Consider the following 15,060-nt stretch of genomic DNA (forward strand, 5'->3'; position numbering starts at 1 on the left):
AAACATATTCGGGATTTCATTTTCATACATTTTATTTTTAGCCTAAAAACTCAAGTATTAGCTATGCTCTATTAGCTATGTTGTTGCATGGTAAGTTTGGGTAACTTTTACTAGCTTGAGGATATAAGACTCTGTCATACCATTGAATCTTATACTATGGACAAAGCTGTATGCATATTTTTATTAAATACAGAAATAAAACAGAAAAGAATTAATTCATGTCTTTAGTTTGCATGAGTGTTAGGTACTTATTAAAAATCATAGATATGTGTCATAAAAAAAATTCTAACTAAAAATCACTTGCAAAAAGAAAATGCTTTTTATGATCGTTAATGTTTATTATAGCTCTTACTAAAGTGACTCTTTCTGTGCATTATGTTTAACGGCTGGAAAATAAGTATTTTGTCTCTTAAATAGATAAAGCTATTTTCAGTTTTACTAACTTCACCGAGTACACAAAAACAAGCTTCCAATTTTACAACGGATAAGTAAGATTTGTCTACAGTCGTATATAAATTCAATAATCTCCTTATGTGACTAAAAAACTCAAGTGACTCAAGTAACCGAGAAATAGATTTTCGAGTGATCAGAAGCAAAGTGCTTTTAATGTAATCATCTGCGATAATTCATCAGTTAACTCCCACCATCACAGCTGTTTACAGTCTAGAGGGCGCCAATCGCACTAATGCCACTTGGACTAATTTCAGACCCTTCTATTGCCTCGCCTTCCTTGTATAAACATCCCCTTTTGATTATCACTTAGTTGACGAAAATCTTAAAGAAACCTTTTAAGAGAAAAAGTAATTCCAAAAGTCACAGGTTAAAAGTCTAGAAGATTCTTTATTTAAAATTTATTGTGTTGAAAATTACTAATCCCAAAACATGACTTATCATAATTGTTTGTCTTGATAGAATAAGATTTAGGGCTTGTATATTTTTGACAAAATAAAGTACACTATTGCAGTGCAAAAACATAAATTTATAGGTTTCGTTTGGGAAAATTATTGTCATAGGACGGCATATAATTCTGCAGTGTATATAGTTGTACTTTTGGGTAGTTTATATTTTCTCTGTAGGTATGTCTTTGGTATAATAGAGTGCCGCGCCTGTTCTGTGTGCAGTTTTGGAACCATCCGAAAAAATTTAGGTATTGTTCTCATAGGCTATGTTCCAAATCCAGATTGGTGCCTTGAAATTTTAGCAATTTTCTCTCAATCTTGATTGGGCTAACATTTAAAAGAATTAAACTACTTACAATAACGTTTTGGAATTTGTTTTGACCAGATACACATCTTCAATAACGAGAAACTTGTAAACTATAAAGCACTTTCGCCATTATCAAAAACATAATAACAAAACAAAAATTGTATAGCAAGTAATACTTGGTTTGTTTTTTACATTTCATGCATTCATTTTAAGTGTTTGATACACAAAAACAGAAAAATTGCTTTCCAAATAGCTGTGGAAGTAATCATTTGATTATATTTAGGCAAAAAGTCTTAGTAATAATTATTTTCCCCAACCATTTCCTATTCAAAGATTTAATCAATAATTGATTAAATATTTCAGCAGACTCATCTAGTTACCATGAAGCACATACTTCTTTGATCTTTCCATTTTTATCTGATGATCTCGGAGTGATAAGCCTTGTAGCCTTGAATATCAATAAAGAGGAATAAAATGGCTAATAAAACAGAACATTAAGTGAAAAACAGTTAAATGTTATTGTTACTCTTTTTTGATACTTGGTTTAAGAAAATACGCTGTGTATTTAATAGAAAAAAATAGCAAACATTTGCTATTTTAATTAATAAATAGCTGGAACTCCAGCCCCATCTTCAAACTCTCTAAGGGTCCTCCACTTCTTTCTTGTCCTCCTTAGACACACGCTACTGTGGTGCTGATGTGGCCATTGTCGTACAGATAGTTTTTACCCTTATCCAGTTCATCACTAAATTGTAATTTGTTTATACTTGTTTTTTTATATGTTATGTAAAGTTTTTGAGTAAACATAATTTTAATTGTTCATTAATCGAAAACTAAGATAATATTATAATAATACCCCTATAAAATAAACATCACAGCGTCCATTAATCAACTTTAATTAAAAGTCCGTACAATATAATGTCAACAGTTTTATGCACTTCTGTTTTTGCAGCTAAACAAATAATTAGATTTAATCAAACCATGTAATTACATTTACCTAATTAGCACTTTAATTATATCGCGCTCGCATCACCAAATCACTTGTGGCGTTTATTTCAACCTATTATGAAATGCTAATTTCATCCCACGGTACAAACCCAACGTTCCTGTGGTTTATTTACATACATGTTACACAATTACAAATTTAGATTTACAAACTACACATTAATCATAAATCGAATTGCGAAAACCAAATAAAAATTATTAGTCTTTTTAAAATTATTTATACTTTATACATTGGTTATCAAATTAAAAATGTATTCTTTTTTACTTTTGAATCGATAAGAAAGTTCTTATTAAAGACATGTTTTATGAGACGTTAAAAAAGTCTATAGGCTATTTATTGGGCTAGGTTTCAAAATTTGCAATAGATAAGTCAAATATTTCATAGCGTACAATCTATTGTATCCATAGCTCATTTATATACAGGTGAAATGTAATCATAATATTGCACGTTTAGTTTCAAATCAATTCAAATTCCAGTAATTTGTCTACCTCATAAGTAACTCAATTATGTCCAGTTAAATTAAAATCGCTGTGAACTATTTAGCCTGAAAGGCAAAAACTGCATGGACTAAATTGTATCCAATCGCAGCCAGTGACTTTGTAACTAAACACCTGTCAATAACCACAGCTGATTACAAGGGAGAAGAAGAAGTCTGAAACAAGCGTCATCCACTGATGACAGGGATGAGATAAGATAATGACAAAGTCTTGGAGTGGTAATTAGTAGTCACAACCTTAACACTCCATACTTACACTTTCAGCAGCGAGACACAAGTTTTTGTTAAATTATTCATTTTTAACAGGATTTCTTCTAGGAATTTAAAAAAAAGTGTATAAACGTCGTGCTATTCAACAACAAGGTCACAGTGAATGAATCCAATACGAAACAACTCATGCGAGTTAAGACGTACCGAAAAGGAACCTTATTTGTTTAGTTAACAGCATACATAAAACTTAAAAAATTTAAATGCGTCTCTTGAGTTTGGCCACACTTGTGGCTAGTAAATTTAGAAAGCGTTGACTAACACTTGACTTGAATAGACAAGCTCCTCTCCACAAGGCGCTGCTGTAAGCTCCTCCCGCATTTTTGTCGCTCATCATGTTAGAAAAGACCCTTGAACCAACCATTGGGTAATCTGTATCTGTATCTGTATCAATACACAAAAATACATTTAGCATACACAGACTATTAACATTGGTTTTAAGTTTTTTATTGGCATTATTTTCTGTTAATAATACTGTATATTATTATTATTATTATTATTACTACTATTATTATTACCATTGTTATTTTTTGTTCATTACTTTTGTATTGATCTATTGTATGTTAATTCATTCTAATATATTGAAGACTTGAAATCTTGTAGCATTATATAATCACATAATTATTTACTGCTCATAACCGCGTATATCTTGATTTAAATGTCATTGCCGTGGATTAAATACAATAAAAATTAATTAAAAAGGATCAGATGTAGACACCCCTTTATGCTCTTTGTGTCCCAGCGTTGGTTCTTTCTCTGACTGGTGTATTCATTGTAAAAATAGTTGTGTTGTGTTCTTTAATGTGTACATATATCCAGGTTTTGATAGCTCAAACATTTAACAAGAGCATTGCATTGGTGTTTTCATATTCTTGTGTGTGACATTTTATAGTGAATATTAACCTACACAAAGGTTTTATTTTATCTGAATATTGGAAAAATAAACGACAGGAGTGAAGAGAGCCGTCTGACAACACTGTACGTCGGGAACTTAGATGCCTCAGTTTCGTAGAAATTTATTCACATGATATTTTTCATCCACAGAGAGGCAAAACCTTGACACTACACACAACCAGAGAATTTACATGATATTTTCCATCCACAGAGAGGTAAAACCATCAGAGACATGAGGTAAAAGAGCTGCAAATACAACACTCTATGTAGGGAACTTAGAAGCCTCAGTTTCAGAGAAATCTATTTACATGATATTTTCCATCCACAGAGAGGTAAAACCATGTACACTACTCACAAACAGAGAATTTACATGATATTTTCCATTCACAGAGAGGTAAAACCATGTACACTACTCACAAAAAGAGACATGAGGTAAGAGAGCTGCAAAGACAACACTCTATGTAGGGAATTTAGATGCCTCAATTCAGAGAAATTTAATTACAAGATATTTTCAATCCACAGAGAGGTAAAACCATGTACACTACACCCAAACAGAGACATGAGGGAAGAGAGCCGCAAAGACAACACTCTATGTAGGGAACTTAGATGCCTCAATTCAGAGAAATTTATTTACAAGATATTTTCCATCCACAGAGAGGTAAAACCATGTACACTACTCACAATCAGAAACATGAGGGAAGAGAGCCGCAAAGACAACACTCTATGTAGGGAACTTAGATGCCTCAGTTTTAGAGCGATTTATTTACATGACATTTTCCATCCACAGAGAGGTAAAACCATGTACACTACTCACAAACAGAGACATGAGGTAAGAGAGCTGCAAAGACAACACTCTATGTAGGGAACCTAGAAGCCTCAGTTTCAGAGAAATTAATTTACATGATATTTTCCATTCACAGAGAGGTAAAACCATGTACACTACTCACAAACAGAGACATGAGGTAAGAGAGCTGCAAAGACAACACTCTATGTAGGGAACCTAGAAGCCTCAGTTTCAGAGAAATTAATTTACATGATATTTTCCATTCACAGAGAGGTAAAACCATGTACACTACTCACAAACAGAGACATGAGGTAAGAGAGCTGCAAAGACAACACTCTATGTAGGGAACCTAGAAGCCTCAGTTTCAGAGAAATTAATTTACATGATATTTTCCATCCACAGAGAGGTAAAACCATGTACACTACTCACAAACAGAGATATGAGGGAAGAGAGCCGCAAAGACAACACTCTATGTAGGGAACCTAGAAGCCTCAGTTTCAGAGAAATTAATTTACATGATATTTTCCATTCACAGAGAGGTAAAACCATGTACACTACTCACAATCAGAAACATGAGGGAAGAGAGCCGCAAAGACAACACTCTACGTGGGAAACTTAGATGCCTCAGTTTCAGAGAAATTTATTTACATGATATTTTCCATCCACAGAGAGGTAAAACCATGTACACTACACACAAACAGAGACATGAGTGAAGAGAGCCGCAAAAACTTCACTCTATGTAGGGAACTTAGATGCCTAGTTTCAGAGCAATTTATTTACATGATATTTTCCATTCACAGAGAGGTAAAACCATGTACACTACTTACAAACAGAGACGTGAGGTAAGAGAGCCGCAAAGACAACACTCTATGTAGGGAACCTAGATGCCTCAGTTTCAGAGAAATTTATTTACATGATATTTTCCATCCAGAGAGAGGTAAAACCATGTACACTACACCCAAACAGAGACATGAGTGAAGAGAGCCGCAAAAACAACACTCCATGTAGGGAACTTAGAAGCCTCAGTTTCAGAGAAATTTATTTACATGATATTTTCCATCCAGAGAGAGGTAAAACCATGTACACTACACCCAAACAGAGATATGAGTGAAGAGAGCCGCAAAAACAACACTCCATGTAGGGAACTTAGAAGCCTCAGTTTCAGAGCAATTTATTTACATGATATTTTCCATCCACTGTGAGGTAACATCATGAACACTACATAGAGATAGAGGATCAGTTAATTAATTCGCTTTTATTGTATTTCATCATCGCGAAGAAGCAGCATCTACTCTAGCTGCAACGAACAATGTTGGAAAAGAGATTAATGTCAACTAGGCCACGTCACATCAAACTCTCATCGTAAGACTCAAGTTTATTAGTTGGAGATTTTTGCCCCACTATTGAATCCATAACATTGAGAGAAGCTACAGGGTTCAGAATTTCCCTTCACAAGAATCAAGTAAATGTTCCAGAGAATTAGTTGGAGTTCTTTGCCCAACAATCGATTCAGTTAAATTGAGAGAAGCTACAGGGGTCCAGAATTTCCCTTTACAAGAATCATGTAAACGTTACAGAGTATTAGTTAGCGATCTTTGCCCAACAATCGATTCAGTTAAGTTAAGAGAAGCTACAGGGGTTCAGAATTTCCCATTACAAGAATCATGTAAACGTTACAGATTATTAGTTAGCGATCTTTGCCCCACAATTGATTCAGTTAAGTTAAGAGAAGCTACAGGGGTCCAGAATTTCCCTTTACAAGAATCATGTAAACGTTACAGAGTATTAGTTACAGAGTACACGTATTGAGTATTAATAGAATTAATGCATCAGTTAAGACGAGCAGGTAAATCTATGTAATTATAGCAATTATACCTTTAACGTTTGGAAAAATTCAACCTTGCGTTATTACAAACAAGATTAACACACTTGTAATAAAGAAGGAATAGGTATACCTCCACTGAAGTGTAATTACTCTATCATATCTAGATCTTAGTTTAGTAATATTTCGCTTACAAAGTTAAAACTGATTACTGCGGAAGTCAGTATTGTGGTGAAAGAGATTCATTAGGACAACGTATTATCCTTTCGCCGTTAAGGTTACTTAGCCTTGAAAATTGTTTCTTTTCCCATCAACTGCGTATCTCTTAATATAAGTTACATGGTATTGCATCATCATACTTCATAATTAACTATTTAAAAAATTTAAATCAGGTTAACGTAGGTTATTTAAAACTAAATAAGTTCAATACATTTTAACAATAATTTTATTAATCACAACATAATGGTGATGTAAAACTTATTGGGACCATATTTGCCATGGCAACAAACAATATTTCAGCTATTAAATTGGAAATATAAACAATTACTGGTAACTGAACTGTAAAGTACAATACGTTTTGGGTAATGACATAAATATTTAAACGACATAAATATTATTTAGGTTACTAGTCAAGTTGTTTACTTCTATTCATGTAGTTGTATTTCCTTAATTATTGAGTTTCTTCATCAGCATTTCAAAATGTCTTTTAACTGGCATAATACGTAAGACACACAACAAATTCTATGTAACAATATTTTATTGACATGGATAGCTGAGTGGTTATAGTGCTCGCCTTTAAATCCGAAGGTCCCTGGTTCGATTCCAAAGAAGGGGAATCGTTACTAGGCCTGGATGTCATTTTTCAATCAGAAAGTTTAAAGAACGAGGTGGGGGGGGGGTAATTTGGGGGAGTTATATCGATCAATAGTGCGATTTACCAAAATGGTTAACTTTAGATGGTAAAAGAGTCCAGGCTTTGGACCGTTCTCTATAAAAAAAACGTAGACACAAAAAGACAATTTTGTCTTAAGTATCTATCTTATATATTAATAGGCAAGCATGTTTCTTTAATACCTTTTTTCTCAGCTCGTGTGCATCGCAAGGAAAATTTACGCATACCGTTAGAAAGATATTTTCCTGTAGGTGTGCAGAATCCCTTTCAAAATTAAAATAGGCTCAAATATAAGCACAAAAAGTTAATTTGAAATTAAAAAAAAATTATCATGGGCTTTATGGGTTGCTATGCTGGTGACAAAATAACAACGAAATATAAACAGAAAATCAAAACAAATGTAAGAAATTACGATCACATGTTTAATTTTTAGTGTTAGGTAAACATAGAGAAGCATGTAACTTCAACTTAGAACTCCCCATGTTAAAGTTGTCGTCATCTTTTAAATAAAATTCGTCGTAGTTGATGTGAGCCAATAACAGATTGCGCTGATCTAAATAACAGATTTTTGTCGAATACACAATGTTTTTTACCAAGTGAAACTTCTGGAATGACTTATTATGAGCTATAGAAACTGTTATGACCCATCAACTTTTTCAGCAACAAAAATTAGGATAGTTCTGTGACTGTCACACAACTACGTTTTTTAATAAAAATATTGCGATAGCTCGTCCATAGAAAGGATGTCTACTTCACTATACAATGGTCAATGAGTGGACATTACATATTTTTGGTCGAGTTTTCGACTACTGGACGACCACTAGTACCATTTTATTGCACATTTCAACTTTCATATTTATAAAGACACCTTAAATAATGCTAATGAATTGGATATAAACAAAAGAATAAAGGCAATGTGTATTTATAAACACTAGTAAACACGTTGCTCGAAATCGAGTAATTGCAAAAAGAGGTAAAGTAGTTATTTAATTAAAAACAAATAAAAGTAATCATAATTTCCGATTAAGACATTGAATTGAAAAATAAATAACAACAATTAATTTATACAGCTGATCAAAATGAAAACAATTATGTTCTTCATAAGGGTAACATGGAAACTTTAACAGCCACTGGGGCAGAGCCCAAGGGACTTTTTCAAAAAAAGGTCAGTTTGCAAATTTACACGACACGCTCTTTCCAATGAGACGTCAATGGATAAAATCGGTTAAGAAATTATGGAGGAGTTCAACCAAAAAATGTTTCATGTAGCGTATTAATTATATAGATTCTAGATAAATAAACAGTTCTTCAGTCACGCTCCTTACGTAGTAGACACAAGAAGTAAATTTTGCTTTAAGTAAACCACTGTGTTGCATTTCAAGGTTAATATTTATAACATTAATATATTATAATGATCTACAATTATTCACGCACATGAAATATAAGCAACACAATAATAATTGCGTCAGAGTAGGCTACCCCCAGATCGAGGCCAAAACCACCCCTAGTGTTGTAGTTTAATCCTCAGGGGTAGTGAATACATATATGTTGAATGTTAGGGGTTGTTAGGGGTAGTTTTGGGGCATTTTTATTTGTTAGGAGTTATCAGTTGATCATGTGACCTTTTTATGTGTAGGTACTTTTATTAAACTATTATGTGGATAAAAAGTGTGTGTTTTGACAGAGGATGGAACTCTGGTCCCCTAGATTATGGATTACTGCTCTAGGTATTGAGCTATGATAGCAGTTATTAGTTTATGTTGGTATTTACTATATGTATAAATCAATAAAATATTGCAGCTGTCAACTGTTTTGCTAAGTAACATAACCTCACTTTATGTATAGTGTATGAGTTGTAGTCTATTAATTGACTCCTTTTCTGCTAGCTGTTTTTGTTAATTGATATAAAATCATTTTTATATGTTGGTATTTATGTTAAAGTAATATATCAAATATATAGTTGGGGAAATAAGGAAAACAACTGTGAAAGATAAAACGGTTTTACTTACATTATTTATAGCCTGTCTAATACCTTATCTACATTCTGTGTGGTATTGCATCATCTGAAACAGATAATAACTATAATTAGTGTCTAAAAAAGACATTAATCACAATCAGTACCTGAAACAACAATTATAATTGGCCTCATATCAGTAAACAAGTTATAACTTGAAAACTATTATTCTGGTAATAAATCTTTGCTGATTGGCTGTAATAAGCTCTCTTCTGATTGGTTATAAATAGGTGATTGGTTACCCCCACCCCTCCTCTATCGTATATATAGTGCTCTGTGTTTCTCTCAGTGTACTTTGCTCCCAGTGATTGAAGATGACGGATGTAAGTAGCTTAGCTGTTCAAGCAGTAGATTCTAATGAACCTGTAGTAGATTCTAATGAACCTGTAAATATAGTAGAAGATTCTGTTGAAGTAGTTGTCCCTGTAAATATCTTAGATAAACATGAGAACTATGTAAAGAAATTTAGAATTCATGGAATTAATACTGTTTTTAAGTTTTCCAATCCTCCTGCTGAAACTAGTGAGATTGATTGGCTAAGACAAGGGTTTGGTCAAATTGTAAATGAAATGAAAGAAGTCTGTGAGGAGGGCGACCAATTGGGATTCACTTTGCGATCACTTAACCTAAAAAGTAAAGAGCCGGGGTTTGTTGCTTTTCGCCCTGCAGATGAAGTTAATGAGGACGTTTTGTGGCAAATCTTTGGGGGAATTGTACAATCAAATTCTGAATCAATCAAGTCCACAGATACATTTCAAGTTGAATGTACCCGAGTTAATCTCCCTGTAGGTTCAGGGGCTATTAGAAGACCTGGCCTGTATAACACATTTGATGAGGAGTGTAAAGCTAGAACTGGGATTGTTGTAATTAACAATAAAGATAATTTGTGTCTTCCTCGTGCTATTGTAGTGGCTATAGCCAATGTAACTAAAGATCCTGAATACAGTGCAGTTAGAAAAGATAGGGCAAAAAGACAGACTGTTAGGGCTCAAGAACTTGTATGTAGAGCTAGAGTTGAGATGCCTGAGGGTGGTGCAGGTATTACCGAACTTGAAAAATTCCAGGACTTGCTTAAAGACTATAAAATCACTGTGTACAACTACAATGCTAAAGGTAGGGATGTTTACTTTGAGGGAAATATAGAGAATCCCAAGTTCAAAATTAATTTGTTGTTTCACAATGGACACTATAATGTAATCACTAGTCTGACAGCTGCTTTTGCTTGTAAATACTTTTGTGGAGCTTGTCATATCCCGTATGATCACAAAGGTGAGCACCGCTGCTCAAATATTTGCCCACAGTGTCAGACCATCTCACCCCCTTGTGTAGAGGAGTATGGGGGAATCTTGTGTCCTAAATGTAATATGACTTACAAAAACCAATGCTGTTTCATTGCACACCAGGCTGATAGGTGTAAAAATGTAAAGAAATGTCTAGATTGTGGGAAACTAGTTTGTATTAGAGAACGGTCTAAGCCTCACAAGTGTGGGGAGGTGTATTGTAAGCCCTGTGGAGAATTTAAAGATCCTAACCATAAATGTTATATGAAACCCAACAAAGGCAAACCTAAATCTAAAGACTATGTTTTTATTTTCTTTGATCTGGAAACCCGTCAGGATGAGTCCCTGCCCTCTGATCCTGAAAGTAAATTGCATAAAGTAAACTTGTGTGTCTCTCAGCAGTTTTGTTACCGGTGTATTGAGGGGAAATTCTGTATATCATGTAAAAATCGTACACGTGTGTTTGACTCTGACCCTATCAATCAGTTCATGGACTATGTAATGTATGTGAGGAAACAGTTTAAAAATGTCTGTGTAATTGCCCACAATGGGCAGGGTTTTGACTTTCAATTCTTGCTAAAGTACTTGTTGGAAGAAACAAAATTCACACCGGAACTTGTAATGAGGGGAACCAAAATTATCTTGATGAAAATTGACAATGTTAGGTTTGTGGACTCACTAAGCTACTTCCCCATGGCTCTGTCTGTTCTGCCTAAAGCCTTTGACCTACCTCCAGAGAAAAAGAAAGGTTATTTTCCCCACTTGTTCAACACACTGGCAAACCAAAACTATGTAGGCCCTATGCCACCCAAAGAGTACTATTGTCCCGAATCTATGTTTGAGAAATCTCACAATGATTTTGACAAATGGTATGGTGAACAGATTGCTAACAACTACGTATTCAACTTCAAAAATGAGATCCTAGCTTACTGTATGTCAGATGTTGATATCTTGGCTCAAGCCTGTCTAAAGTTCCGCTCAATCTTCCTAAAAGAGTGTAATGTTGACCCGTTTCTCGAGGCTGTTACCATTGCGAGTGCCTGTAATCTAGCTTTCCGCCGTAATTTCCTTAAACCCAATACTATCGGACTTATCCCTAAAAACGGCTATCGATTAGTAGACACTCAATCAGTTATAGCACTCCAATGGCTTTCTTGGGTCGAGGAAACCAACGGAATTAGGATTGATCATGCTGGACGAGGCAAAGAAGTCAAAGTTAATGGGGTGAAAGTGGACGGGTTTGATGGTAGAAACATCTATGAGTTCCAAGGGTGTTACTGGCACGGGTGCCCTAAATGTTTTTCCTACAACCGTCACGCCCCCTTGAAGGAGGACCCCTCTGATTCTCTTCATCTCCGTTATGAGAGAACTATGGCTAAAAATGCAAAGTTTACAGAACATGTATTGGTAGAGATGTGGGAATGTGAATTCCGTAAGCAGAAAAAAGACCAAAAACTCAATCATCTGGATAGTCTGTCCATCTTGAATAATCTCCCACTAGACCCACGACAGTCTTTCTTTGGAGGTAGGACAGGTAATGCAAAATCCTATCACAAATGTGCTGAGGGGGAAACTATTCAATATGTTGATGTTTGCTCTCTCTATCCGTATGTTTGTAAGTATGGGAAGTACCCTGTAGGCCACCCAACTATCTATGTAGGAGATAGGGAGTGTCGTGAGAGAGGTATGGAAGTAGAGGGTTTGCTAAAATGTAAAGTTTTGCCGCCTCGTGATCTCTATCACCCTGTACTCCCTACAAAAATGAATAACAAATTGATGTTTGCGTTGTGTAGGACTTGTGGGGAGATGATGTATCAGGGAGAGTGTAATCATGACAGTGATAATAGGGCACTAGTTGGGACTTGGACTATGGATGAGATTAGGAAAGCTGTAGAGAAAGGATATATTGTATTGGACATGTATGAGTTATGGGAGTACCAGGTAGCGACTTATGAAAATGGGGGCTTGTTCACTGATTTTATAAATAAATTTCTTAAGATGAAACAGGAAGCTTCGGGCTATCCAGAGTGGTGTAGGACTGAGGAGGACAAAAACAAGTATATTGCAGAGTATTTGACACATGAGGGAATCAAGCTGGAGAAAGAAAAGATTGTTAAGAATGGGGGATTGAGGTCTTTGGCAAAATTAATGTTAAATAGTTTTTGGGGAAAATTTGGCCAGAGGGAGAACCAAACTAAAGCTACAATTGTTAGGGACTCTAAAACCCTCTTTCAAATGTTCTCATCCCCTGAAATTAAAGTGAATAGGCTCCAGACTGTCAATGATGAGGTTGTAGTTGTTTCCTGGGAGTATTTGGAAGAAGTTGGAGAGCCTCTCAGTAACGTTAATGTTTGTATCGCGGCTTACACCACCTCGCAAGCTAGGCTCAAGCTCTATGAACACCTTGATGCCCTAGGAGCTCAAGTATTATATTATGATACAGACAGTGTTTTATTCTATCACCGTCAGGGCCTGTATAGAGTCCCTACAGGAGATTACCTCGGTGAAATGACAGATGAATTGACAGATTATGGACCCGGCTCTTATATCACTGAACTTGTCTCTGGGGGGCCTAAAACCTATGCATACCTTGTCTGGTCAACCAATCAACAGAAATTGATCCCAGTTTGTAAAATTAAGGGCCTTACCCTCAACTTTAAAACATCAAAAACTTTGAATTTTGAAAAACTAAGAGAAATGGTTCTTAGTGAAGTAAAGCAGTCCATTGATATCGAAGAACACAGAATCAGAAGAACTAAAGATAGGGACATCGTCACCATCACTGAGAGTAAAGTCTTTAAAATCACTGGGCCAAAGAGAAAGTATGAAGGAGAGTATGACACTCTACCTTTTGGATTTAGCAAAGTCCAAAGAGACCTGTAAATAATAACTTTTGTACATAACTTTGTAAATAATTTTGTAAATAATAACTTTTGTATATAACTTTGTAAATAATCTTGTATATAACTCTCCCAATAAAAAAAAATAAAAAAAATATAAAAAACAAGTCTATAGATAAATAATACTTATGTAACTCAATCAAAATTATATGTATGAATGTGTGTGTGTATGTGTCTCTGTGTGTGAGTCTACATTGAGAAGCTCAGATTGGAAAGAACCTGAACTACTCCTTGTAGCTCAGCTGTAGTCACCACTTACCAAGGCCGCATTATAGTAAGTCCTAGTAAGAATGATGTAATCTCAAGGTACTCGGTCACCATATGGTTACCACCTACTAAGGCGGATTGAGTAAGACCTTGTAGGAAAAATGAGCTAAATCCTAGAGATTCATCGGTCACTGCAGGCTGCGAATGAAGGTCACTAGTATGACTAACTAAAAGATCTATAAACTTTAAAATGAAAACTTTGAAATTAACATTTGGTAGAGCTACATAACTATTTATCTATAGATTTGACAAAAAAAAAATAAAAAGCTTTGTTAAGTAAGGGAGAGGGCGTTTATAACCAATTCAGATAATCTGAATTGGTTATAAACGCTTAACCTGGCCTCATTTATTGAGGGGATAGTCTCAAACCCTATCCAATACAAAGCTATATTATATGTAACAGATGTTAAGATAAATCATTTCCATCATGGAAGCCATAGCGGAAGAGCTATACAAACCTGCAAGGAAGAACTATGTCACACGTAATGTAACACTTAAGGGAATAAATGATTTGTATCAAGCTGATATAGTAGAGATGCAGCCATATGCAAAGTTAAACAAGGGGTACCGCTACATTATGACAATCATCAACTGTTTTTCTAAATTAGGTTTTGCCATACCTTTAAAGGACAAGTCAGGCCCTGTAGTTGCCAAAGCACTCGAACCTATACTAGTTAAATATAAAATGAAAAATTTTCAAACCGATCAAGGGAAAGAGTTTTTTAATATTCATATTAATAGATTGATGAAAGAGTATAATATAAATCATTATCATACATTCTCAGAAAAAAAGGCATCAATATGTGAGAGGTATAATAAATCGCTCAAGAATAAAATGTATAAATTATTTACTGCTCGTGGAAGCTACGAGTGGCTAAGTATCTTGCCAAATATTGTTAAGTCATATAATAACAGTAAACATAGGACTATTGGTATGAAGCCTAAAGATGTTAAACAAAAACATGTTAAGATGATACTAAAAAGACTAAACAAACTAAAAAACCCTAAAGATAAAATTAAATTTCAATTAGGAGATAATGTTAGAATCAGTAAAGCTAGAAGAATGTTCAAAAAGGGGTACTTGCCCAACTGGACTAATGAAGTTTTTAAAGTATACGCGATTAAACCTACAAGACCCGTCACATATATACTACAAGACTCGACTGGGGAAATCCTTAAAGGTGGCTTTTATGCTGAGGAAATTAGCAAGGCTAAAACGGGTAATGTATATC

At 34.7% G+C, this 15,060-nt stretch overlaps 1 protein-coding gene across 1 annotated transcript; it reads left to right on the forward strand.

The window, feature by feature from the left end:
* The first annotated feature begins 11,354 nt into the window (after nt 1–11,354).
* Nucleotides 11,355–13,544, forward strand: LOC129005989 (uncharacterized). Its single transcript, XM_054435070.1, has one exon. The coding sequence runs from the start codon at nt 11,355–11,357 to the stop codon at nt 13,542–13,544; it is 2,190 nt and encodes a 729-aa protein (XP_054291045.1).
* Nucleotides 13,545–15,060: the final 1,516 nt, after the last annotated feature.

Source organism: Macrosteles quadrilineatus, unplaced genomic scaffold (assembly GCF_028750875.1).
Source record: "Macrosteles quadrilineatus isolate MER2022 unplaced genomic scaffold, UCM_ALF_1.0 Scaffold_51__1_contigs__length_872494, whole genome shotgun sequence".
NCBI lineage: Eukaryota > Metazoa > Arthropoda > Insecta > Hemiptera > Cicadellidae > Macrosteles > Macrosteles quadrilineatus.

Excerpts from the sequence above, each read along its gene's own strand:
- LOC129005989 (XM_054435070.1), top strand. The coding sequence starts at position 11,355 with ATGGCTCTGTCTGTTCTGCCTAAAGCCTTTGACCTACCTCCAGAGAAA.